Source organism: Brachyhypopomus gauderio, chromosome 13, assembly GCF_052324685.1.
Source record: "Brachyhypopomus gauderio isolate BG-103 chromosome 13, BGAUD_0.2, whole genome shotgun sequence".
Lineage (NCBI taxonomy): Eukaryota > Metazoa > Chordata > Actinopteri > Gymnotiformes > Hypopomidae > Brachyhypopomus > Brachyhypopomus gauderio.
The window spans coordinates 701,234-727,500 of NC_135223.1; the positions used below are offsets into that span (position 1 = coordinate 701,234).

The 26,267-nt window shown below is 44.7% G+C and overlaps 1 protein-coding gene and 1 long non-coding RNA gene across 7 annotated transcripts in view; one reads left to right on the plus strand and one right to left on the minus strand.

The window, feature by feature from the left end:
• efna4 (ephrin A4) overlaps positions 1–26,267 on the minus strand; it is a 43,150-nt gene that overhangs the window by 4,302 nt on the left and 12,581 nt on the right. Inside the window, exons 2-6 of one of the 6 annotated variants that reach the window (XR_013120480.1) lie at positions 14,730–15,025; positions 10,680–10,748; positions 5,612–5,638; positions 4,372–5,492; positions 3,295–3,853 (exon numbers count right to left, since the gene is read on the minus strand). Coding sequence is in view for 2 of the 6 variants with exons in the window: in XM_076970132.1 (XP_076826247.1) it covers positions 5,386–5,480; positions 5,612–5,638; positions 10,680–10,748; positions 14,730–15,025 (487 nt within the window). In the remaining 4 variants the exon portion in view is untranslated. The other 5 variants (XR_013120483.1, XR_013120479.1, XR_013120481.1 and 2 more) reach the window with 5 other exon arrangements.
• On the plus strand, positions 324–3,534 carry LOC143473237 (uncharacterized). Its single transcript, XR_013120484.1, has 2 exons — positions 324–689; positions 1,228–3,534. It is a non-coding gene; the product is annotated as an uncharacterized LOC143473237 (long non-coding RNA).

The following is a 26,267-nucleotide window of genomic DNA, read 5'->3' on the forward strand; positions in this document are numbered from 1 at the left end:
GGGACAAGCAGAGTTCGGTGCACATAGAGACAGTCAGGAATAAAGGCTTGGTACACGACAACATGGAGGCAATACTTCGCAACCAGGAAGTGTAGTTCTGGTGTTTAAGTATGCGTGGAATGTGGGCGTGGTGGCATAACAGGTGAACCTGATTACGTTAGTGGCCATTCCTGACAGTGTAAAGGTACAATATATGCACAGAAGAGTGTGGGAATGGTTAAGAAGGGAAAGGTTTATGTAGCGTACAAGTGTGGGGATGGTTTATAAAGCCTTATAATGTATCATTAAATAAATATACTATTTCAACTTTGCGGATTTTCAGTTATCGTGGGATGTTCTGGAACGCATCTCCCGTGATAAACGAGGGATTACTGTACACCTATACGTATAGGTGCTACCAATGTGTAGGCGCTGTATAACCTATGTAAAAGGTGCTATATAACCTACATATATGTGCTATAAACTCAACCTGCCTTGTCTATTCTATTTGAGTGATATCTTTGGTACTGTGTTTCCTGCATCATTTACTATAACCCATCACCCCTGACGTTGCCTATGCAAAATAAAACGTCATTGTCCCACAATTGCCTTTAAACTCGTCGGTCCTGTTTTCCTGTTCACTTCTGCCATCTCACTGCCAAGCACAACACAGAGATACACACTACTATAAATACAATACGGACTTTTAGGTATGTTTTCACTATTTGTTAAAACTTGTTTCATAGTTGTACATTTATAGTTTGATGAAAGATTCAGATAATCTGTGTAAAATTATATGAATTCATTCATAAAAAGTAGATGGAGAGGTTGAATTAATGGGTTGACTTAAATAATGCTTCATATATGTCTGTATCACATTCTTTACTACATTATTGCTAACCTACTATTTACTCTGTAGTAAACAATAATAATTAAAAACTTAATATAGCCATAACATTTGAAAAAGAAAGAAAACATTTTGGACAAACGTCTTTAAGATGTTTTGAATAAGTTTACATACTTCATTTATGCTATTACCAGACGTGACAAGGCCAGCACTGGCAATACAGTTAAAATATAAACATTCTTCTAAAAATGCTCTGAAACCACTCCACAGAAAAGCTTTAGTGTCTGAGAAGGTCATTAAAATCCAGGCATTACTGGAGTTTGGTCCTTGTTGTTAACTCTGTAAACACACAATCTGAAATTATAGCATCCTGAAATGATTTTAAAATTGTGCATTTTCAGGTTCCACCAGCAGTAATCATGTCAACAACAGGAAGAACTGTCCGCTTTGTCTCTTGGAACACTTGCGGTATTAAGAAGTACAAAGACTCAAAGAATCGTCATGTAAAGTTTGATGATGTGTTGCACACACTCAAAAGCCTTAAGGCTGACATTGTCTTTATACAAGAGACACACGTTGGACCAAAGTGTTACCAAATCTTGGAGAATGTTCACAATTGGAAAACCTACTTCACTATATTCACCCCTCGAAGCAAAGGAGTTGCCATACTGATAAGAGATGACATTGAGTTTGAGTATATCTGCCATGATGAAGACCACAGCGGGAGTTACGTTGTTCTTTTCTGTCGTCTGTTTGGTGAACTGTACACTCTTGTTAATGTGTACAATCATAAGGATGACAAAAAAGTTCTGCCTAGATTGGGGGACTATTTGAAAGAAACTGCTGAGGGTGTGCTAGTAATTGGAGGAGATTTCAACACAGTTTTGGATCCTGGTTTTGATAGAAGAGGTTCAGCTGAGTATGAGTATTCAGCACTAAGACGTATTTTAGAAAACTTTACCAGCTCTCTAAATCTCCAAGACACCTGGTCCCACTTGCACACCACAGAGGAGGGCTTCACACGATCTCAGAAAGAGAGTTTCTCCAGATTGGACATGTTTTTCATGCCCGAGGACACAGTGCAACAAGTGCGTGCCTGTGAGGTCAAAAAGCAAACCGAAATCTCTGATCACGATCCCCTCGTCCTAACACTCCGAGTTCAGAAGCAACCTGAAAAGATCATCCCAAAGGTTGCCAGGAAGCTGAAGAATTATAGAAATCAGCAAGAATCTTACAAATCTAACAGAAGATCAGAGAAGATTAGTGGTGAAGAAATACTGACTGCCATCAAATCACTGGTTGACTCAAGAGAACAAAGACCTGATGGTGATATAGTGGAAACCTACAAAAAAAACTGCTGTTCAAATACAGAGATCCTAAAGTTAGAGTTCAACCATATGTTAAAGACCAAAATACGTTCAGGTTTCAACAACTGTTCGTTCAATCATTCTGCACACAGGTACATTTTTAACATTGATTATACAATATTGACTCTGATTTTGGCCCGGCGTCTCAGAGTGTACCTCACCCCTTCCTTTAAAAGTAAGAAGAAAACAAATTATAATGTCTGTATCAAGCCGAAGGTTCATGGGACCAAAATGCAAATCAGGATGTCCTTCCTGAACAGTTGCCTCAGTAATCTCAAACACATCCATCCTAAACCACCACGGAACTTCAGCATTCTGGGAAGCCTTCTTCCTGAAGGCTCTTTCAGGGATCTCAGAGAGCTGCGGTATGGCTGTCCACTCACCAGACCCCTCCAGACTCTGGCACTGAAGCGGCTGGAGGAATTCCTCCGCAAAAGTGGCATCAAAGGCAGTGTTTGTCATCAGAGGCAGGCTCTGCTCATACAAGCTCATTACACAAAGACAGCTCGGAGTTTGGTTAATATCTTCGAAAAAAAATCTGGAATGCCTCTGGAATGGCTGCCTCTGCCATAATGTCACAATAATGTAAAAGGAGCACTTTCTGGAATAAAGTGGCATAAAATGGTGAATTTTAGTAAATCAATAATTAAGGTTTCTTTCTGTGATTCATAGATACACATGTAACGTATAAATGAATTCAATGTGTAGGATACTTAAACATTACCTGAAAAACAAAAGGTGTATGAAGAGAGTTCATGTGAGTCATGGAGAGTTGAAACCGAGACAGCAAGACTCGTCACACCCATCTGTGGCTGAAACCTCTCCGCCCCACACCAGCCAGAGGCAGGTGGATCGTGGCCTTCATCAGTCTCGACGGCTCCTTAACTTCTTCCTGCCACCTCACGCTCCGTTTACGTTGTGAAGTTACACAACCACACACACAACAAAGGAGACGGAAGCAGAACGCAGCAGAATGCAACACAAATGAACTGACGTACAACACTACAATACCAATAACCGAGCGATCATCTAATAACGTATTCATAATTCAAATGAACTGACGTACAACACTACAATACCAATAACCAAGTGATCATCTAATATTCATAATCATTTTATTCACAATCATTTTCCATATGAATTTGTATTCATAATCTTTTTTTTTTTGCAATTTGTCCTAAATTCCTAAATGAAGTGCAAATCACAGTCAGAAGTGTTAAATGAACTTTTGAAAATTTGAGCAGCTGAGCAGGGGTAATTGTAAGGAGTATAAATTGATGTATAAATAGATTACTAATAATTGATGAAAAATAATACATATAAATAAACAGATGTGATGTCTTTTGTCTTTTATTTATTATATTTCCTTTTATTTAATTTCAAGATAATTTCTTTTAAGCCAGCAGGTCTTCACAGAAGACACAAAATTCTTCACTAAAATGTGAAAAACACATTATACACAAAAACCAAAATAGCTAAACGGAAGAAAAAAAAATTGTATAAAACTTTAAAAAAAAAGCAATAAAAAAAAATATATTTTAAGCTTTTCATTTGGAATTAAACGAACTGTATGGACTGGCACAGTTTACTGACATGACACACATATAAAATGATACTCCGTGATCATGAGGGTTACCTGGAATGTCACTGGTCCGTGTCCCTTAAAATGAATAAGAAATATTCCATACAAATTTAGAGGACACATTTATAGTGTTGTGTTTTAAGTGAAAATACCATAAAGAAACATGTACTGTAATTTTTAATTTAGTTTAAAACATACATTAAAATTTCATTACCAATTATAATTTTTTGTTTCTTTCTGAATCTGATTTTCTTAAAATCCTAAAAACATGGTAGCAAAAAGAATGTTTTCTTCTGTTTTTAGCAGATGAAAATTATTGCTAATAATTATTTTTGAATCTTTTGAATAATTTTAATGTGCTTTACAACAAGATTTGCAAGAACCATGAACCTAATAAGTGACGCGTTCCCTTATTGTGAATTTAAACAGCGAATTTGAAACAACATTTAAACGAGGGTGCCTGTACATATAAATCTACAAATGTGGACTGAACAGAAAAAAAACCTTTAGCCAAACATAAAAATATTTTTCACCTCAAAGAAATTACAGAATACACATCTGAACCTGATCAAGAGCTCAGCGAACTGTGCGATTACCTGCAAACGGTACACAAGGTGGTGAGAAGACCTGGCGACCTGCCAGGCCGTGCTGGGACGAGGACACTGGCGAGCTTCAAGGTCTCCGATGCTTGGCATGGAGGCGGAGCAGGAAGTACTGCATCCTCTTCCTGTTTGGTCCTATCAGGCTCTGACTGCTTTAAGCGCACCCACTCACACTGCAGTTTCACTCAAATCCTTTTCCTTTCCAGAATGTTCCAGAGTTTCTCACCATTTCCCCCCCCCCCCCCAAGATCCCCTCCCCAGTTCTTTTATGCCAACACAGTCAAGTCCTGCTTCCAGAATCCTCTTTTCACACATCTCCGTGTTTCCTTACATACAGTTTCCTCGTATTTCAATGTGTTCGTTGAGAGTAGATCGTGCTTTGCTTTGGCTGTAGGTCATCCATATTGGAAAGTAACAAATAAAACATCTGTTGACGTTCCTTTTTTCGGCTGTCCTACATTGTATGACGACTGGTCCCTCCTCACAGGTCTCCCGGTCCACAACCCCTCTGGATCAGCGCAGTAATAACGTACAGTAAGGAGATGAGAGACAGGGGGAGAACGTACGAATTGAGCGTGGGACAGGGTGGAGGGAGGGAGGGAGAGAGGGAGAGAGGGAGGAAGTGGGTGGAAGAATGTCTGGTTTTTTTTAAGGTTTGGAGGATTAAGAGAAAGAAAACAGTAAGAACAGCTCTTTGAAGGTAGATTAGTGTCGGTCTGTTACAGAATGAACTTCCATCACAAGCAGAGACGTGGGGGGAGGGGAGACGGGGACACAGGCTGGAGAAGGAGGGAGAGAGATTAGTGCCACTCCAAAAATGACAGAACGAGAGGAGAGAGTGAGTGTGTGACGAGGTGTGTGTGAAGAAGTGTGTGTCAGAGTGTGTATGCATCTGTGTGTGCATGAATGTATGTCTGTGTATTTACATGTGTGTGTACAGAGACAACGAGGTGCCGGATGCAAGAAGGTGCAAGAAGGAAACCGTCTTGGTTATGAGCTGGGACGGTGTTAGTGTGTGAGGAAGAGGAAGAGAGACGTAGAGATCACAACGAGGAAGGCACTGCTGGTGCAGGAACTGGCGGGACCTCGGGTTGCTGGGGTTCCTGCGAAAGGATCTGTTCATCGAATCTTTATGTTACAACTTAAACCAATCAGAATTTAGGTTTAGGCTAGAATTCACCAATTGGGTCTAAATGTGTTTATTTAAATTGTACATCACATGGGCACATCTTACCTTTTCTCTGCTTTGTTGCAGCTGTTGCTGAAAGATAGTCATTTAAGAGAGAGAGAGAGAGAGAGAAAGAGAGAGTTATTTCACTGTTTTTGGTGTAAAACTCAAAAGCTCATACACTGGGGGTGGGGTTGTGTGGGGTTACATGGAGAAGGATTGACCATTACTCAGGCAGAAAGAGCATGACAAATGTGCAGCGGCTGTGTAACCCCAAAATACACAATTCAGCCCCCATGCAAATTCCTTTAAAGGTCGCGTCCAGGAAAAGAGAGAGCAAGAAAGTGAACGGAGAAGATGAAGCGTTCTGTAGCACCAAGAAGAGGACTAGGAGAGAATGAAGGAAAGAGAGAGAGAGAGGGATGGAGAGAGCGAGGGAGAGAGAGATGGAGGGAGATAGAGAGGACTAGGTAAGGGAAGGAATGGCTACAGAGACAATGAGGACAGAGCGACGGAGCGAAACAGAGGAGAGGACAGAGGAGGTGAGTAGGGAGGAGAGGGGGTTGTGGTGGTGGTGTGGAGGGTGGAGAGGGGCTGGTGGAGGTGAGGAGGAAGGAGAGGGGTGGTGGAGGTGTGGAGAGGGTCAGATGAGGAGAGGAAGGACATGAAGCAAAGAGGTCACTTGAGTCCGAGTGTCACGCCCTCAACTACAGGGGGCAGCGAGGAAAGAAAGGGAAGGATGGATGGAGAGGGAGGGAGAGAGAGAGGGGGGGGAGGGAGAGAGAGAGGGGGGAGAGAGGGAGTTTGGGCTGTATATAAAGAGCTTTTAAGATGAAAGCCTTCTTAAAGTCTTAAATAAAATAACAAACACAAGAAGAAGAACAAACACACACAACATCTAGATGTTTCCCAAATGACGACTGATCACTATTCAGAAAGGCAGAGTCCAAGAATCATGCACATTTGGAGAGCGTATCGATAACTGGAGTTTCAGCCGAATGTGTCTGCTATTGATCTGGACTACAAGTCTCGGAAGATGCCGAGATTTAAAAGAACGAGCAAGACATCGAGAGAGAGAAAGATGGAGAGAGAGAGACAGAGGGAGACAGAGACGGAGAGAAAGAGAGATGCAGAGACTTATTTTTCTCTATTTTCTATTTAGAGAAAACCTTCAAGAATCATTAAAATAATTTGTATTGAACAACTGAAAATATTCCAGTAGGGTGTTTACAATAACGACTCTAGTGTGAAGGTGAGTGGTGATCAGACACCAGATTCCACGATGCTCTATAAAGTCTACATGAACTTACATGAGTATGGTTGTTTGTACAAAAGATTCTCGTACATACCTTTATTTGTAATTATATGAACAATTAATTGAAATCACAGAAGTGCAAAGCCCATTAAGTAGTTGATACTGTTTCATGTTTAAATGAAATAGTAAATTAGAGGATTGAAAGGTCTTGAAATTTATCAGGTAATTTCTGAATCACACATGAATAAAATACACTAATAAAAATGACAAAAAAATGCCACACTGGCATAAAACTAACAAGAACAAAACCAAGAAGTTCAGAAGTACACAATGTATTTCACTTCCTGTTTATTATACTAAAATATCTAACTGAGCCTCGGTAGGAATAATAAAAATAAAAGAGAATGTACATTTTCAATTTAGTATTTTTTGCCTGTAGTAACTTTAGAATTACTTCAACTTCTCTACAGCCAGTTCTATTTATTCTTTAATTTAGAGACAAAATTATTCTGTTTTTGGAATATTCTTATTTGTTTTGGATCTGTAAAAAAATAAAATAAAATACTGAATAAGATATCGTGTGCACCAAGTTTTGTGCTGAAACTTGGTTGATTCGGTGATGCCAAAATGGCCTCGTTTACACGTTCCTCCCTAAAATGGCTGCACTCCCCACCGACCCGCAGGGGTGCAGCCACAGCCTGCACACACCAGGACAGCGAAGACGAGAGAACCGAAGAGTGAGCGGACAAACGCACGCGTCCACTCCATTTCAAACTGCCGCGTTGGATGTGGATCGGCGGGGAGGGGGGAAAAAATGATCACACTTCGATTAACGGCCACGATTTGGTAGATAAATGAATGTGTTTGCTCTGCCGCAGTAGATAAAGCACAAAAAACAAACAAGACAAAAACCACAGACGTGTGTGTAAGTCTTAACCACAGAGATCTTATCCTCACGTTTGGAAAAAGGCTGAGGGTGAGAAAGAGCGAGAGAGAAGAAAGCTGAAAAACTAGCATAAGAGGTGCGTATCCAGAGAGAGAGAGAGGATGGAGAGAAATAGGAACAGGAAATGGTGCGCACACAGCAGGACGAGCACGAACGAGAACGGGAGGAAAAGTGAGGGATCAATTAGAGAGAAAGAAGTGACTGTAATGGTCGCTCACAGCAGGAGAGGGGGAGGTGGAGGGAGGTGGGGAGGGTGGGAGACCACGAACAAGAGAGAAGGGAGGAGAAACAAGAAAAACAACAGCAGAATTAATGTTTTGACAAGTGTGCGGAGATGGAGGGGGGAAGCATTTTAGAGTGGCACGATGCGCTGCGTGGGAGTTCTTGGGTGGCAGTCTTATTTATTCATTTGCTGTCCTATTTATTTATTTCTTTTCGTGTGACATCTCTGCACTCCACACGAGCTTGTGGGAGTGCTGCCGTTCTCGTGGGCTAACCTGCCGGAGAGTGCTGGCGGCGGAACCGTGTTCTGGGTGAAATTCCGCAGGGGCTCTACTTTGGGGCGGACAGGCTGGGCGGGGCTGCACTGTCCTGGTAGAGCCCACTGCTGTTCTAACTGACGTTGGAGAGGTGCGCGGGGCGGGGGCGCTTTTCAGTGTGACGCACGCTCGGCCTTCCTGTGTCTTAATGAGCCCACGATTCTACTCGGATGAAGGCTGTGTTTTTCACGTCCAAACACCACAACAGGGGAAAGAGAGAGGGGGGGAGAGAGAGGGAGAGAGAGAGAGATGGAGAAAGGGAGGGGGAGCGGGAGCAGGGGAGTGATTGAGAGATCTGTGTCATGGACTGCAGTAACACTCCGGCTGCAGTGAGGGTGTCCGGTCTGGAGAGGCTGTTCCTCCTGGTGTCGCCCGTCTCCGCTCTGTCCTTCAGCTTCCCACAAGCCGAGTCATTAGGGCTTCAACGACCTACCCAGACAGAGAGATTGGGCCATTTTTTAAACCCTCCCTTTAATTACACCTCACTATCCCTCTCGGCGCGTGAACACCGGGCGGATCCTCGGGCGGATCGTGGGACTGTCAGATAAAAGACCTGCCACAGGAAGGAACCAGAGTTCAACGCTGCACGTTGCCAGGGGGAAGCAAGCTGTGCGGGACGGCGCCCGTGTAGGCCGGCCTCTCACATCCTATCGACCAAAACGACCGACAGGGGCGGGAAGGGGGTGGGGGATGTGGGGTTGAGTGGGCCTAGGCACAGGGGAGGGGCTTAGAAGAATGATTGGTGGCGAGAGCTTAGTGGGCGTGAACTTCTGGTGGGAGGGGCGGGGTCCCACAGGTGGGATGAGCGAGGGAGGAAGGGGTGTAGAGGGGAGAGGGGGCGGACAGAGAGGGACAGAGGGAGAGGGCAGCGCACGCAGGCAGATTAGTTTTGCTCTGGTAACGGATGATCATAAAAATGGCGCAGGGGGAGGGGAGAGAAATGGAGACAGAGAGAGGAGTGAGCTTAGTCCCACTCCAGGAACGCGGGAGAGAGAGAGAAAAAGAAAGAGAGAAAGAAAGAGAGTGAGAAAGGAGGGGATGCTACAGTTTAGTCCGGATTAGTTTCGGTTAGAGAACAGAAAAACTGTGTGTGTGTGTGTGTGTGTGTATGTGTGTGTGTGTGTGTGAGAGAGAGAGAGAGAGGGAGAGAGAGAGAGATAGGGGGCCCACATGAAGTAAACACATAGCAACACATGTGAGGGGAGCAGGGTGATGGCGGCTGTGGTTATGTGATTAATTCTGACTCGAGACCTTTGAGTTTGGATGCACATCTCACCTTCTCAAATGCATCTACATTTCACAGAATTATTGGAGGATGAACCATTAACTGATGCCGGCGTTAAAAGCGGAAACGACTGAGACGAGAGGCCAGATAGACTCTCTAGTGGAACGTGACAGAATGAATTAGACTGGACAGCCCACCATACGTGTGTGTGCATGCGTGTGCACATGTGTGTATGTGTGTGTGTGTGTGTGAGAAGCGAGAGGTGGAATCGGTGCAGACGGGTCATGGAGTGGGCTGCCATCCCCACTCTAACTGGACCCGCTCTGTCAAACCAGCCAGGCGGAAGAATAACATTACTGCAGGGGGCCGAGAGCCAGGAGACACTAACCACACACACACACACCCACACACACACACACACACACACCCACACATCCTACCCACACACAAACACACATGGAGATGTACAAAGAGAAAGGGAGAGAGAGAGAGAGAGAGAGAGAGAGAGAGAGAGAGAGAGAGAGAGAGAGATCATGAGGATGTGAGAGAAACACACGCAACCCTGAACTCACGCAGTTGCAAATGCAAAAATCTAAGACAAATTGCCAAAAAACTGATTGTTTTAGCTACAAAGACTCTGTCATCTTCTAAAATTACTTTTATATTTTTTACTTTTGTATGACTGAGCTGGAATTGAACTGAACTTGGAACTACAATGGTACATATACCTTTCATGACACATTTATTAATCTACTTATTAATCAATATAAACAGTATTATTTTAAAAATCTATCTAAAAATGTAATTAAATTATAAAATGTATTAAATAAAGAAATATTTCTGATATTTAGTTTAATGTTTCTAATTTGTTCACAGCTAGTTCTGGAAAGAGAACAAAACTTATGATATAAGATAATATATGATATGAGATATGATGAATAGATTTGTTATGATTTTAACTGGTCCAACTGTAATTCAGCAGAAATACAGAGACTGAAGAAATAAAGTGAGAAGGTGAAACGTTTAGGGACAGAAAGCTGGATGATACACCAACTCTGGGACAGGATTGAAGAGAAAGAGAGAGAGAGAAAGATAGAGAAAGAGCGATGGAGGGAGAGTGGGTGAAGTGAGGGGAGGGGAATGGAGGGATAAAAGAGGAGTGGACTTACTGGACTCACAACACACTGTGACTTTCAGCTTCATACACGGAAGGGGGGGTCCATCATCTGTGGACAGAGCTAGAAGGAGAGAGATAGGAAGAGAGAGAGAGGGAGAGAGAGAGGGACAAATATGTGACACAGTTGATATACACTTTGCAAAGGAAGAAGATAAAAAGGTCACCAGGTTTCCTTCCCTCAGAAATAAACACACATCTCAGCTGCCAAAAATAAATTCACAAAAATTAAAATAAAATAAAACTCAGAGAAGAAAAAAAGCTAATCCATTATGATAATAAAACTTGTTTCTAATAAATTAAACAAGTTTTGTGCATGTAGTAAACTCACAGAGGTTGATATAGGTGTTAAAAAAATCACATTATATTATAAGGTATATTTTTTAATACAGTGTTATATTACTGATGCATATATATGTTACATAAATACATGAATTACAAATATAAACACAAATCTTTATAAAACAAACAGCAACAATTTCCAATATTTTTATTTAATTCCACAGAAATGGCTAATCGTTTTAAGTAGGAACCAGGATATATGTACATAAATCATACTGAATACATTTTCTTAAATCACGGACGTAATTTGGGGGGGGTGGGGGTGGGGGTGGGGGTGGGGGTGGGGGGGGGGGCATGTCCCCCACACTTTTTCAAAAGCCGGTTTTGGTCCCCCCCAGTTTTTACAGTTAAAACCAAATATTTAAATAGCAACGAATCCATGTCCCCCCCACTTTTTATTACAAAATTACGTCCATGTCTTAAATGTCTAGTAGGTGTCATTAAATTTATGTGATGTTCACATATATTCCTTTAGTCGTTTTTGAACAAGAGCATCTCTGCCATCTCCGTCACACTTGTATATTAGCAGTCATTCTAGAAACACAAATGAAATCCAGTATAAATGAGAGCTCACATCACAGCCACATGGAAAAAATCAATAGGTATTGAAGCAGACATAGGACAGATTACACTGCACAGCAAAATGAACTTTCACCAATTAAACGGCTGCACCGAGTGCCGAGCCAAACTAGGAGAGCTGATTAGCATCGTCATACGCGCTGCCAAAACGTTCACCATCCCAACACAAAATGTTGCATCAGCATGTGGGACTGCTAACACGGCTAGCGCACATGCTCTGCTAACACAGCTAGCGCACGCGCTGCTAGCACGTGCTGCCACTCAGACTCCCTCCCCTGCAGCTTAATGAGTGTTGCGTAAAAGAGTGGAGAAAGCAGAAATGAGCCTATGAGCTAACGATATTAGCTGGAATATTTTCCAGCGACATGAACTAATGTTGCATCAAATTCCATCCGTTTCGTGCACCAGCACAGACAGTAGTGTACATTTTATGTAATTATAAAACCAGATATTTGAAAAAGAATCTGTATGTATACTTTGTATATAGAAGACATTAGACATTTTATGTGCACTCCATAATTATTGGCACTCTTGGTTAGAATAATGAAACATGTCTTGCACTGAAAATAAATGAATATTTAATGAGATAAAGTTATTTAAATGAGATAAAGTTATTTAACTAGTTTCATTTGAAACACACATTACAATTACTTGCACTCCTTCTTATGAACATAATGTTACTAACCAACATTCCTATTCATATTTGACATTTTATGTACACTTGAATAATTTTGAAGCCGTTAAGAAGCTTCATTCTGTTTTGTTCTAAACCGTGAGGTGACCTGAAGTCCAAACACTCTTAGTCATCCAGCAACATGGGGAATAAACCACAGATGAAACAAGATATAAGGAGACTGGCCTTCACAAATTAGACCACGTGTATAAAAATAGCTTCACGCCTGAAAATACCCGTCTCTGCTAGCAGGGCAATAATTAAGAAGTTTCAAACACCTAGAGCTGTGAGGAGTCTGGCCATGAAGACTGCTGTGGTCCATCTCCGTGCACAGTGGGCATAACTGTTCAGAAGGTCAAGCGTCCCTAAGGATTTCTCTGAAACTTCCTGAACTAAAGGAGTCATTTTCTCTCTGGGGTCACAGAGTCCCACAAATTGCAGTCAGATTCTACCTCCATTGCCAACTAGCCACTGGGACGTGAGGCTGACCAGTAGAGCGTTTGTGAAACATCAGTGGAAGTTTGTAAAGGGGCCCTGCGGTCCCACGAGGCAAAACAGCGCTCTGGGGCAACAGACAGCAAATGCGCTTTTGACAATATGAGATGAGTGTGCAGGGCCTGTTGCCTGCTGTGAAGTGGAGGATTTGTGAGATTATTCAGAGATTGATGTCTTCCAAAAAATCTTGTAATCTTGTAATCTTGAAATCTTGTAATCAAAGGCCCCAAAATCCTAAATATGTGGTATCCTGTAGAAGCTTCCAGAAGGATGGTGATTGAGAGCGTGCCTCGTGTATTCTGGTGAAACATTTGTTTGTTTGTTTGCCTGCAGTTCTGAAGGGCACTGAAAAGGCAGATTACACATTACAGGACAGATTACAGATTTATATGCTACATTCATCCAGCACACTCCAAGATCATGGCATGAACACAGACAATCCTCCATCTACATACCTTTCATAGTAGTTTCAATGTTATTGCTGAATAGTTCCAACTAGTTATGGATACCCTGGCATTCATAATGAATAATAAGGCTGGAGTTTAAAAGGTTGAACATTAGCTTCCTCAGCAGCAGAAGGGCATGGAGGTAAATGTTCAGTGGCACCAGAGCTGCCGGCGACACGCCCTCCACGAGCCTGGCATGGAGTTTAATCGGTCTGCTCATAACTGTAAATCCATAACGGCCATTTCGGTAACGAACACTGCGGAAGTGTCCCTTCGCTCTACAGTGGAGACCTTTTAATTCAACTCTTAACAACCACACACATCTGGTCAGGCTGTGAGCTGAATTCATGAATTCACACTGACAAAAATGAGAATGTCTGTGTATGGCGTGTGTGTGTTTATATTTATATTTGTGTGTGTGGCACTACAGTAACTGCATTTTGAGAATTTGAGAATGCATGTAGAGTATTTTTAAGAACAGAAAGCCAAGAAAATTACAACTGTCCCAAGGAGGAGAGGTCACTGTTAAGGATGGTGGCTAACAGAAGTATTCTGCATTAATACGTAAAGTAACTGTAAGCCTGCTTTGGTACACACACATTCTCACTATATAGACACATTTTAAACTCAGACCTTACACACTACACAGAAGAGCAAATTTAGGCTGAATACATTTTTTAAATTTTTACATTTCTGTTCACGGGACTCTGAGTTTAACCGTTAGACGAACACATCATCACATGATCTCTGAATGATCCCCGTAGTTTAAATGGGAAAACACGTCCACATGAAAATCACAGGTGTGTGTGTGTGTGTCTAACGTTTGTAGAGCAACGGACACAATAGGCTGTCTGCTGTGTGAACTGGGTCTCATACTTGAATAATACTCTCTATTGTCCCACTCAACAGAACAGTAATTTATGTAAAAGACACCCCTCCTCCTGTCCCCTGTCCCCGTCCCCTCCCCCTGTCCTGAGATGACCTGTACCCCATTCGTGTGACTGGGATCCTCTCAGCTTCCTCTTTTCTCCCCGTTTTTGTTGGTTTGGTTATTTGCTTCCTCAACATTTTCACCATTATCATGAGAGACAAAACCACAGACCGTTTTTGGAACATGGAGGGATTAAGGTGCTCACAGAACAACCCTGCCGGTTTTATGATCTGCACCATCTCAGTGGTGTATATAGACAACACGAAAGGGAAAGAGAGAACATTTAACTTTTCACTGGATAACCCTGTGACTTTAAAACATTTCAACAATAATCACATATGTGAGCTACAGCACTCCTGAAGATCCAACCCGTAGCACGCTAAACCTAAACCGGACACTAATACAACCCCCTATAATCCCCTGGATCATAGCTATAATCCAGGCCATTAGCCTAACCATAACCCTAACCATAACCACAAGGATGAGTCCTCACAATGACCCTGCAGAGACACCCCCCCCCCCCCCCCCCCCCCACACACACACACACACACACACACACACACACACACGCTCACTCACAGCTGTAGTAGTAGTGGTGTCCAGGCAGGAACTCCGTGCCCAGCGAGAAGGGAGTGAAACGCTGGATCTTCTCCGAGAACCTGACGGGGCCGTACGGCGCTTGTGGGTCTTTGCATTCCCACCGCTTTATGGCGCCCTTCGTCTCCTGGCAACCACGGAACTCCGCCTCAGCCACGAGGTACAGGGCCAGTGTCTCCAGAGGACGTGGCAGCGGAGAATCGGGTGGGTAGTGAGGACACAGGATGTCCAAGTAGTCGTTCAGCTCCACCTGGACCGAGTAGTTGTCGCTCGTTAGTCTGGGAGAGATAGACAGAGAGAGGGACAGAGTGAATGACCGTGGAGGAGAGAGGAGTTAGAAACGTGGTGTGTTCCTATCAGAACGCGGGTCCGCAGCCAGAGACGTCACACATGCCGTTTTTCCAAGCCAGCTGAGCAGATATCTTGAAATTCGGTAAATTTCACAGAAGACACATTTGTTCTGAATCACTGAGCTCAAAGTTTGCATGTTTGAAATATCAGCAATGATCAATCAATCGACTCTGTGAATCTACACCCTCACCCCCCACGAGGCAGGGGCTAGCAGCGGGTCGACATCTGCACAAACTCAGCGTTGGGAAACAGTTTTGAGGCCAATTAAACTAAGAGAATGAACAGCTGAGCAAAATGACCTCTGATCGCAAAACGAGAGTTTGAGGCCAGGAGAATTGTACAGTACTTAAGTGCAAGTTCATAGCAGCTATATGCTAATTAGTGAATGTGATTGACACACAAGCCACCCCCACCTCCCTAAACACACTCCGCCACACCACAACTAAAAGTAAAGTCCCACTAATAGGCAAAGCATTAGCATACAATACCCTCCAGTGGACTGGGTTCAGGAACGCTGGCTGTTGTTGGCATACTCTTCCCATTTAGTAGCTGTTTACAAGTTTACTATCAATTAGAAACTCCGTGGGAGACAGGATGCACGCAGACAGACAGACAAAGACTCGCAGAGACACAGACAGTTAAACAGACAGACAGAGGTCAACAATCTTTCAAACCACTGGCCACAACAGAGCTAAAGAAAGTTGCATCTCATGCAGAGCAACGTCCAGTAAAGGTCCAAAGTCCAGAGAGCAAGAGGACAGGAAGATGGAGAGACAAGGGATTAGAAGAGAGGGAAGGCAGGACAGAGGAGAGGAGTGGCAGAGAGAGAGATAGAGAGAGAGGGGGGGAGGGAAAGAGGGATGGTAAAGAGATAGAGGAGGGGAGGGAGGTTCTATTTTAATTAGTTACCCTGGAGAGAATTTGGTGGGAGACAGCAAGAAGACAAGATGGATTTTAATTGGTCTTTTTTGCACCACAAGTGTGTGTGCAGTACATGAGTGTGTGCATGTGTGTGTGTGTGTGTGTGTGTGTGTGTGTGTGCTAAAGAGAGAGGGGGAGAGAGAGGGATGCAAGGAGGCCACAAAGGAGAGAGAAGAAAAGACAGGATGTGAGAGCAAGACAGCCTGGCCAGGTCTGCAGTCACAACTCTAAGAAAAGGAGCGGAGTGTGTGTATGTGAGAGAGAGAGAGAGAGAGAGAGAGAGAGAGAGAGAGAGAGAGAGAGAGAGAGGGGAGCAATGAAAGCTCTATGGAGAGCAAGTAGTAGGAGAGTAAGAAAGGAAGAGGGAAAGGTGAAGAGGGGGGGGGGGGTCATCATCCCAAGTTAAGTGGGTGGACACAGAGAAGACAGAAGGCGGCTAATGAAAGAGCAGAGAGAGCGAGAGAGAGAGAGGAAGGGAGAGAGAGAGTGAGAGAGGGGGAGCGAGGGAGAGAAGGAGGGAGAGAGGGAGCGAGGGAGATGTGGAGACAGATGGAGGAGTCCACGTGCAGGTGGAGACGGTCTGAGGACTGAGAACAAAGGTGTAAAGTTACAGGAGGAACAGGAAACTAAGCACCCAGCACAACCGCGTGCCACATGGCCCATTTGTCAAAAATATTTATGGCAAAATCAGCGGAGTCCAGAGCCAGAATGTTTTCTGAGGCAGTCATCCTAACGCGACTAAACTAAAGCGTAATGCTAAAGTTAATACACGCACAGTTTATGGCATGATGAAAAGTACAATGATTGTTTCTACGGGCTGCAAAATTGTATTTGCTACTATTTTATATGCATCACGGCAAAGGGCGGCCTAAATGTTGTTTTTACAGACATCCGCACCATATTAACCTACAGTGACTCTGCATTTCTAGCCGACGGTTAATTCAAGGAAACATCGCTGCCTTCGGTCATTAATTAAATACATAATAAAACAAAAGCAACAATCTAAAAAAATAATAAGTTCACTGGATAAGATCACATATCCGAATGTATTCAGTTTACAATGATACCGGGCTTTCTTCTTCAGAGCGTGAATTTGGTCGGAAACCTACTTATCTAACCGAGGATATCGTGGCCAGTAATAGCTCTGTGTATAAGTAATTATAGTGAAGCTTCTTTGCGTTCAGTACTGCAGCCAGCTATGATTACACGGGCTTAAACACATGTGAGTGGATGGTCCACGTGTAATTATGCGATAATAATATAACTAGGCAAACCTGCACGGAAGCAGTGAAGCTAAGCTTTGAGGTAGAGCTATTATTGTCCACGCACAGTAATTTCTGCGACATGAAACAGGCATAACTGTCCTGGCAGAAAGGAGACCCAAGAGGCCTCGAACCGGGAGCAACGGGAGCGGGGAAGGCGAGCAGCACGCGCCTTCCACCACCTCACGAGCAGGGGCGCGTGTCACCAAGCGATGGGCCGATCAATGTGTGTAACGGAGTGTCGGTGCTCAGTCAGCGCGACAGGCACGATCGAGCGGGGATCTGTCAAAGGCGAGCAGCGCGAGCCCTGCTGATCAATCGCGCCTGCGCGTCACAACGTGTCTCAATTAACGCGCTCGCGCACCTTAAATATCTCCGGTGTCAGTAGACTGGCGCGTGATTAAAAAAATCGACTTTCATAACACCGTTGTACAACGGAAACAAACATATATGTGTACACACAGAAATTTATCACAGGAAGGACGTCTCATAAAAGACGTTTTAGAGGCTGGTGTGAAATAATTCAGAGGACCAGTGAGCCGAACGCCACCCTCCTCCTCCCTCTCTTTCTCAGGCCATTTTAGGCCCAATGTCATTTGTTCCCTTTGTTTTCGAGGGTCATTTTGTCCCGTAGTGGTTCTGACGGGACGACCCACCCGCTACGATATCAACAGTCGGACTCAACCAGTCTGTCGTTCAAAACTTCAATTTCACTTATTTGACCTAAAATCTAACGTAAAATATATCAAATTGCGGGTCTGTCATGCATAAATCTGCAATAAAGAGGTTTTGGGAATGACCTAATACTATGTTTTATGTTTGTTAAAGAAAATGTCCATAATAAGTTTAATAAAACATTAAACCATTATCGTAATTTGTATACATTTCATTTGTATGTATTTAATAATGGAGAAAATACTTTGGATTATCTGCATTTTGTGGTTGCTTGTGCAGTCCTGTGGTCGCTGATTCACAAGACATTGTGAGAAATCTCTTATAAGCACTACGGGTGGAGAGTGTGTCTAAGAACATCTGCTAGGTGTCCAACAATCCGCCCCACCCCCAGCGCAAAACGGGCTAAGTGGTGGGGGCGAGGGGTGACACGGGCCGGGCCTCGGCTCGCAAGCTCCATCCATCACTAATGTGTTGCCTCTCCTTCTCCGTACAACCCGTCGCCGTGCAGGAGGTTCGCGAGTATGTCGGGGTGGCCTGGCACTGGGGAGCTTGGCTGATGGAGACGGTGGCCGTCTCAGCCGTGTTCATGCCCACCATTAACGTGCTCGTAAGTGAGGCCCTCACAAAATGGCGCCCCGAGCGCGTAAACGATTACCCGCCATTTTCAGTGTGTCTCGAGACGCACGGCGCCCCGTTCACACCCGTCACTTACGGTCTGATCGCACAGAACGCGTTCCAATTTTTGACTGGACAGTTTCTGTAAAACCTACAGACCCATCCAAGTCTATGAGGAAATTGTAGTATACCAGAGAGAGAAGGCAAAGGCGTATTTGGGGGAGGGGGGGGCGTTTCTGTTTCAGGAGCGGATAATCCTCGGGTTCTCCACGATGGCGCACTGCACCTAGAGGAATGAGAGCGACGTGTCTGAGCAGGAGGAGCACGTTCGGGGAGAAATGCGTGCCCGTGCGTTTTTACCAACAGCGGCCGGTGACAAAACGCCAGTCAGCAGGCGGACGTTAGCCGCCCTCAGGGGCAGACGTGCGCCTGCTGGGCTGATCGCTGTCATCACATTCAGCGCGGTAATAACCGCCGGCACCGAGTAGAGCCAGCGATCGCCTGCTCGCGCGCCTCTGTCTGCGAAAGCATTTTCACGCGAAAAAAGCGAAGATGCTCAAATGAACTGAAGTGCAGGAAAAGTGGTCATAAGGTTTGAATTTCAACGGTGGAATGAGTGTGTGCGTGTGTGGGTGTATGTATGTATGTACGTGTGCGTGTGATGTGTGTGTGTATGTACATGTGTGTATGTTAGTGTGTGTGTGTGTGTGTATGTACGTTTGTGTGTGTATGTGTGTGTGCGTGCGTGTGTAAGCGTGTGGGGGGGGGCATCGAGGCGGGCGGCCCCATCGAGGCTGTCGGCCCCATCGAGGCGGTCAGTGAACTCTGCGTTCGGGTCATTTCTAGTGGGCCTGTGTAACATGCGTCCCTACACACGAGGTCCGGTCACAGTGGGGAAGCCCAAACGGAACTGCTACAGCATACGCTACATGACCTGAATAATGGATGACATTCATAGTAAATAAAAAAAGTGTGTGTGAAAGTGAGGCTGCGTGTGTGTGAGTGTGTGTGTGAGTGAGAGAGAGAGAGAGAGAGAGAAAGAGAAAGTGAGGCTGCGTGTGTGTGTATGAAATTGAGGCTGCATGTGCGTGTGTGTGTGAAAGTGACGGTGTGTGCGTGAAAGTGAGGCTGCGTGTGTGTGTGTGATAGTGAGGCTGCGTGTGTGTGTGTGTGTGGGAGAAAGTGAGGGGGCGTGCGAGCGTGTGTGTGTGTGTGTGTGTGAATGAAAACGGGCCAACAGAGGCAGCGGCACCTTTGATCCCTTTATGAAAGAGAATAATTAAAGCGCGAACAATTTCACGAGAACAGTGCGCTAGAATACAGAACAGAGCGAACAGCACGTGGGGGGGTGAGTTGGGGGGGGGGGGGGGTGTACGAGGCTGCTCCCGGCCCTACGCTCTGGGCGTAATTGCTAAATGGGGCTGATAATTGGTCAACATTGACGCACTTGTCCATGTGAAAACACAAACATTGTGTGAAGCTTGGTAAAGTGCTTCAGGTGAGTGGGTGGGTGTGCGGAGTAAAGGAGAGGGACGTTTGGCAGTGTTGTGTGTGTGTGTGTGTGTGTGTGTGTGGGGGGGGGGGGGTTCTGTAGCATGGAGGAGCACTAAAGATGGGTGGAGGACCATGGTTGGGGAGCCTTGTGGGTCCCCAGGAAGAGGTGAAGCACTTTAATGAGACACAGTGAAGGACAGCAAGGAAGAGGTGGAGGGGAGATAGAGAGAGAGAGAGGGGGGAGACAGAGAGAGAGAGAGGGAGAGTGAAATAGGGAAAAGAGAGCAAGAGAGGGGGAAGAGAGTGAAAAAGGGAGAGTTTGAAAGAGAGGAAGAGAGAGGGGAAGAGAGAGAGAGAGAGAGAGAGAGAGAGAGGGAGGGAGAGGGGGGAAGAGAGGGAGAGAGAGAGGGATGGTTTTGGTTCTGAGGCTGGAGGCAGGCAGGTGTGCCCAGTCACACTCAGCTTCTCCTCCACAGAGACCTCCAGCAGGGGGAGGAGGTGCACAGCAGAAGAAAAGGTTTAAAAAACCAGAAACCTTGGCAACAGGGTAGGCACAGGAAGGTATGGGGGGAGAAGGGAGTGATGGAGGGGGGGGTCGTTCCCCAAAGGACTGGCATCACTCCAGCGCCCTTTCACTCTACACACTAGCACCCCTCCATCACAGGGTGGAGAGAGCGAGAGGGGAGGAGAGGAGGGGGGGAGGGAGGGGAGGGGAGAGGGCGAGACTGCTCAATAGTGATCACGCCGCTTTCATCAATCTCTGGATTCCTGCTTCATCCTCGCCCCCCCAAATCTGCTGCTGAATATTCCAGAATATTCCATGTGATGAGCACATGACCTGTATCAAAGTCATTTTCAACTTCAGTGTTAGCCCTCAGCCCAGTTCACCCCCCTTCTCTCTCTCTCTCTCTCTCTCTCTCTCTCTCTCTCATCAGATCATGTTAGTTTCAGGACGTTGACAGTCATCCTGCAGGCCAGCCTGTTAGGAGATCGTTCCAAAAGGAACTACATCACAGTGAGAAACACTGCATAAAAAATGGATACGCTGGTAGAGCATTAGAAACGACCACTTTCAGATAAAAATCGAAACGGCACAAGCCTGCTATTTTCCACGTGTCCTCTGACGCCCTCTCAGAGCGTTATTCTTCTCTCCTTTTCAGAGAACCCATGCTAACAGCCCCATTCGGCTAACTGCCCTGCCCTGCCCTTCCCTTCTGCCCTCCTGTTATTACACCCCCGCACGCATTACCCATTTTCCCGCAACAGGAGCTGTTAACCCACAGCTGGTCAGACGGTTTAGCCAAGTCTACCTGGAGGACACGTGCTGCAGTCTGTGAATGCGAATCACGGTTAGACACCTTTGGTTCGCTCCAATTCTGATTCCATCCTCCACTTTACTGCCCGGGGGGCGTGTGGCTGGGCTCTAAATGCTGCAGCAGATGAGATTAAAAGTTTTCATTTTGTCTGCCAGCCATAATAAGAGGAGGAAAGAGTGTAGGACTTGCTTTAATTTATGTGAAACCTTTGTGGGTCTCCCTTCCGGAATGTTCCATCCTCTGCAGTCTGCCTCAGGTGTTTTAGTACACACACTCCCTTATTTCCACCTACAGTAGCTCTCCGCGCTGGCCAGCCGAAGGAGCCTTTTGTGGTATTGGTGGAGGCCGGTTCAAGGACCTCTAGCAAATATCCCACATCCTAAGTCCAGGTTCAGAGTGTGTTTCCTGTAGTACAGAAACAGGCTTCCACTCAACCAAGTAAAGTGTTCGCGTGTATCTCACAAGCCATGTGACTCAGCATTTAACGGCGACCTCGTCAAACGTTTTCAGGCACCTTCCTGTCGTTTATGGACCATTGTTAAATAGCCTCTACACTCTCCAATCGTACTTCCGTCCCTATTTCATTGGCCGGGGGGGGGGGGGGGGGGGGGGGGGGGGGGGGGTTAGGGTGGCTCTGGCCTCCAACAGCAGCATCCGAGGTTAAAACTAAGTTTCCACTTCCTGTGCCAACTGTATGAAGGGGAAAAGGCTCCATTGCAATTGCCTTAATTCACATGAAAGCGTGGCGTGAAATGCCAAACATTTTGTGTTGTAGTCCCTGGAGAGTAAATGTGTATGGGAGTATGTGTGTAATAGAAAGGAGGAAGAGAGAGGGAGAGAGAGAGAGAGAGAGAGGGAGAGAGAGAGAAAGAAAGAGAGGTGCATTGGGAGATGCTGAAGCCGGTGGTACTCTCTAGAGAAGTTCAGTGAGTCTAAACTGAGTGCATTTTAAATGCACTGACTGCATTACAGGAGCATTACATATTTATAGTGTAGCGATTTATATTTATGCATTTAGCAGACACTCAAAGAGCCTTGTTCTACCATCCTGAAATGGGCACTTTACATCCCACTGTGAATCCCCCAATCTTTCCCCCTCTCTGATGAACATTGGTAATCCGCCCATTCAAGCTACCGGACCCAAGATAGTGTGGAAAGTGCTGAAGTGAAACCGTCTTAAATAAGTCAGCCACACTCCGAATTAAACCGAAAAGGAATTAAACGCGAGTTTCGATGTCCTAGAGCGGCTGCGCGTGATTGGCTCCCCCACGCCGGGTGGCGACACTCGCGCTCCGCCAGGCTCCAGATCACACGTCACACTTCACACGCAGCGGCACGTGCTTCCACACGCTCGCGAAGCGGCCGCAGACCAGCTCTCAGTCACACTGTAGGACAGTCACACTGTAGGACAGTCACACTGTAGGACAAGTCCTCTAAATGGGAATCACACAGGAGCAGTTGTGCTGGGCCTGCATGTGTGTGTGTGTGTGTGTGTGTTGGGAAGGGAGCCAGGTGGTTAGCATTTAGCAGGGCAGAAGAATACTCCGTTTGCCTGCTTCTCCCCAATGTTTAAATGCGTTTATCATTGGGCAGTGGTGTGACCCAGGGGCCCGGGGGCTATTTCCTGCCTGTTAGATCCACGCCCTATTCACACAGAGTCAGCAGGACCGGGCAATGCACAGAGCAGGACATTTTGTCTTTAGCATGGCATGTGTGTGTGTGTGTGTGTGTGTGCGCACGTGAGAATGAGGAAGAGTGCGGCATGGTTTAAAAGAGAAAGGTTAGCAGATGGCTAGCGTGGCTGTCAATGCAAACCTTGTTTGCTGATGCAAGTGGACACTGGGACTCCATTTTGTTGCTGCATGCGGATACGAAAATAATGGGCCAAAAGAGATTTTCTCCTGAGCATTTTCCATCCCTGAGACGGGACCAAACTACCTACCAACGGGACATAAGGACAAACGTAGAGAAGGATGTGGGTTTATTTTCCTTTTAAGACCACACACACGGAAAAAAAAACAATTTATTCATATTCCAACATAAAAAATTAGGGACAAGCACAGTAGGGCCTGTTGCAAGAAAACTGATTTCTCAACTAATTACTAAAAAAATACCATACAGGTTAGAACAAACTTAGAATAATTGCAGTCAAAACAACTGCACTCTCTTCTTGGCAATATTGAACATGTTGTTTAAACATTCACTACACAAGCTGAAATGTGTGTGAACCTTGAGGCTAATAACGTATTCAAAAACTAATTGGAGTCGGATGTTCCAATCAGTGACGTGAGATTTGTGGTGCCCAGACAAATGAAAAAGTTTTCTTGGATCACCAAGGGCACAGTCTGCTCTTCTGTTTGTGGGGACCATGCCACCATCAAAAGATACATCAGAGGATCTCAGAAGAAGAATTGTAGGAATGAATAAAGCTTGGAATAGCATTTCTAAAAAGGTCAGGGTGTTCATCAATCCGCAGTAAGACAAATTATCTACAAATGGAGGGAATTCAGTCGTGCTGCGTCTCTCTTAGGGTGCGGAGAAAGCAAAAGACCACGTGTACGAGAGAATAGTGCGGCAAGTGTAAAGCAAGCACACCCCAACACCAAAACCACAGCTCAGTCGAGAAGCCCGACTACAGTGTGTGTTGGGCTCCCTCACCATAGCTGCTCAGATCCCTCTGTGAAGGGTTGCATGATGTGTTCGGCATTTACAAAAATAAATAAAACATGTCTGTGTTAATGCACATTATTAACATTTATATTGGGAATTAGTTAAAGGCTATGCTTCATTTTTGTGAGTAAACAAAACTGTTCATTTAGTCTCTTTCTATGTTTCCTAATAAAGACTTTATAGTTTCCTGCCAATTGCTTGTTTCCAAACATATCTGCAATGCTGTTGGTGTAGACAATTTGTTTAGTTATAGAAAATTACAGTTAATTTCCCAGCTATCCCCTGCATTGGTTTATGGATTCATATCATACGTAAAATATTATTGCATAAACGAAACAATTGAGTCTTAAAACATGTTAATATGTTGTTAACGTAAAAAATCTCAGACTTAATTTAATTAGCAAAATCTTGGATACAGGATTGATTGGAATCTCTGAAATTTTAATATTGTTCTTTGAAGGGATCATAAAGTGGTTCTGAGTGGTCATGACAACTCTGGTCTTTTAATTAAATCATGTAATACACACACAGACAAAGGGATCATAGATTTCCCATCAGCTTCCAGCTTCTAGGGTTAGGGTTCTAGGGTTAGGGCTCTACGGTTAGGGCTCTTAGTGACTGGAAGTTTTTCCAGGGCTTTCTTGATCTTTATGTCTCAGGCACAGAAACACGTCTCCATCACCATGGAGGTGCTGGCCATTCTCAGTCTTTTTAGCTTTGCCTTTTTAAACTTTACTTAAGTCATCACAAATAGTTTTTTGACCTTTTGTTATAATGCAAGTTCATGGAAATGTAATATATTCATGGTAATTTAATATACACACAAGCAAGCACAGTAGGATGTGGAATCAAAACAGAGAGAAAAATAGAGTAACGATACCTAACCCTAACACTAACCTAACCCCAACACTAACCCTGACCCTAACCCTGGGATATTCAGCCAGTACTTTAGTATCCGAGGCCTCCGTCTCCGCAGGGAAGTGACTGTACAGCTGTGAACATCCCCAACGAGGGACAGAGTCAAGATGTTCTTCTTGTGTTTGTGTACATCGCCTGGAGTCTTGGCTGGTAGTTATGTGTCAAAATGGAGGTCTTTCGGAGGGTTCTGTGGACTTCATGTGTGTTCGTCTGGTAACCAAACAAATTTAAAGCTGATGGCCGCTTGCCGACTACTAGAACATGGTAAAAAATCTAATCAGCAGAGAAGGTTAAACACAAGATGACGACACAGGACTCATCCATGAGAATGACCCGGCTGGGCAGAGATGTCTGCAGTCTGCCTTTGTTTGCAGAACACGTGGTTTATTCTTCAACAATCAAGCTGTGATTTGGTCCTCTATCATTTTGTTGGTCCACAGTGACAGTTGAGCATCTGTTTGACATCTTAAACACTTTGTGTGTTTTTTTTTTTTTTAGTTTAAATGTGTGCGAGCCATCAAATGTGTGTTAAGTGATGCGAACAGCCACCTTGGTCAGTCTGGTCATCTTCGTTGTCTGACTCCTCACACTACAGCAGTTCAGGAGGAAGGAGCCCTCTGGAGCACTCTGACCACTGGGCAGTGTTATTCCCATCACCGGTCAGTAGGGGGCGAATCCAGGGGTGTGTTGAATTTCCTCTTTGACCCATAGCCTAGAGTTAGGGTTAGGGTTAGAGCCATGCATCAGTGACTGGATATTTAGACGTGTAAATAACATGTAAATCAGTCCCCCCAGGATTTCGCGGGCCTTTTTTGTGATTGTTGCGGGCTAAAATGTTTGATGTTGCGGGTGTTTTAAAAAAAAAATTGCGATGGAAGTTGCGGTGTGTTTTTGCTTTTTTGTGAGTACATTACAATAGGGAGTAAATGTTGTATGGTTTCCTCTATTTAGTAGTCCATTTTAATTATCTATTTACCTATTTATTCAGGGTTGCCAACTTTTCAAGATCGCTTGAAGTGAGATTTGAACCTTTTGGGGGGGTGGGGGGTGGGGGCGAACATTAATTGTTGACTGGGGAGGGGGGGGCGGGGTTAGCGAACGTAAGTTGTTACCGGGCGGCCTGTAAAATGGACACAAATTAAGTATTCTATCGAGATCGATCGTCAGTGGTTGTGCCAGAGCGAACTAGTAACTCATAGATATGGATCAGAGATAAATAAATTTCATCTCTGACTTTAAACTTAATCTCAGTTCAAAGTTTAAACTTATAAACTTTATCTCAGACCCTCGCCGCTTGC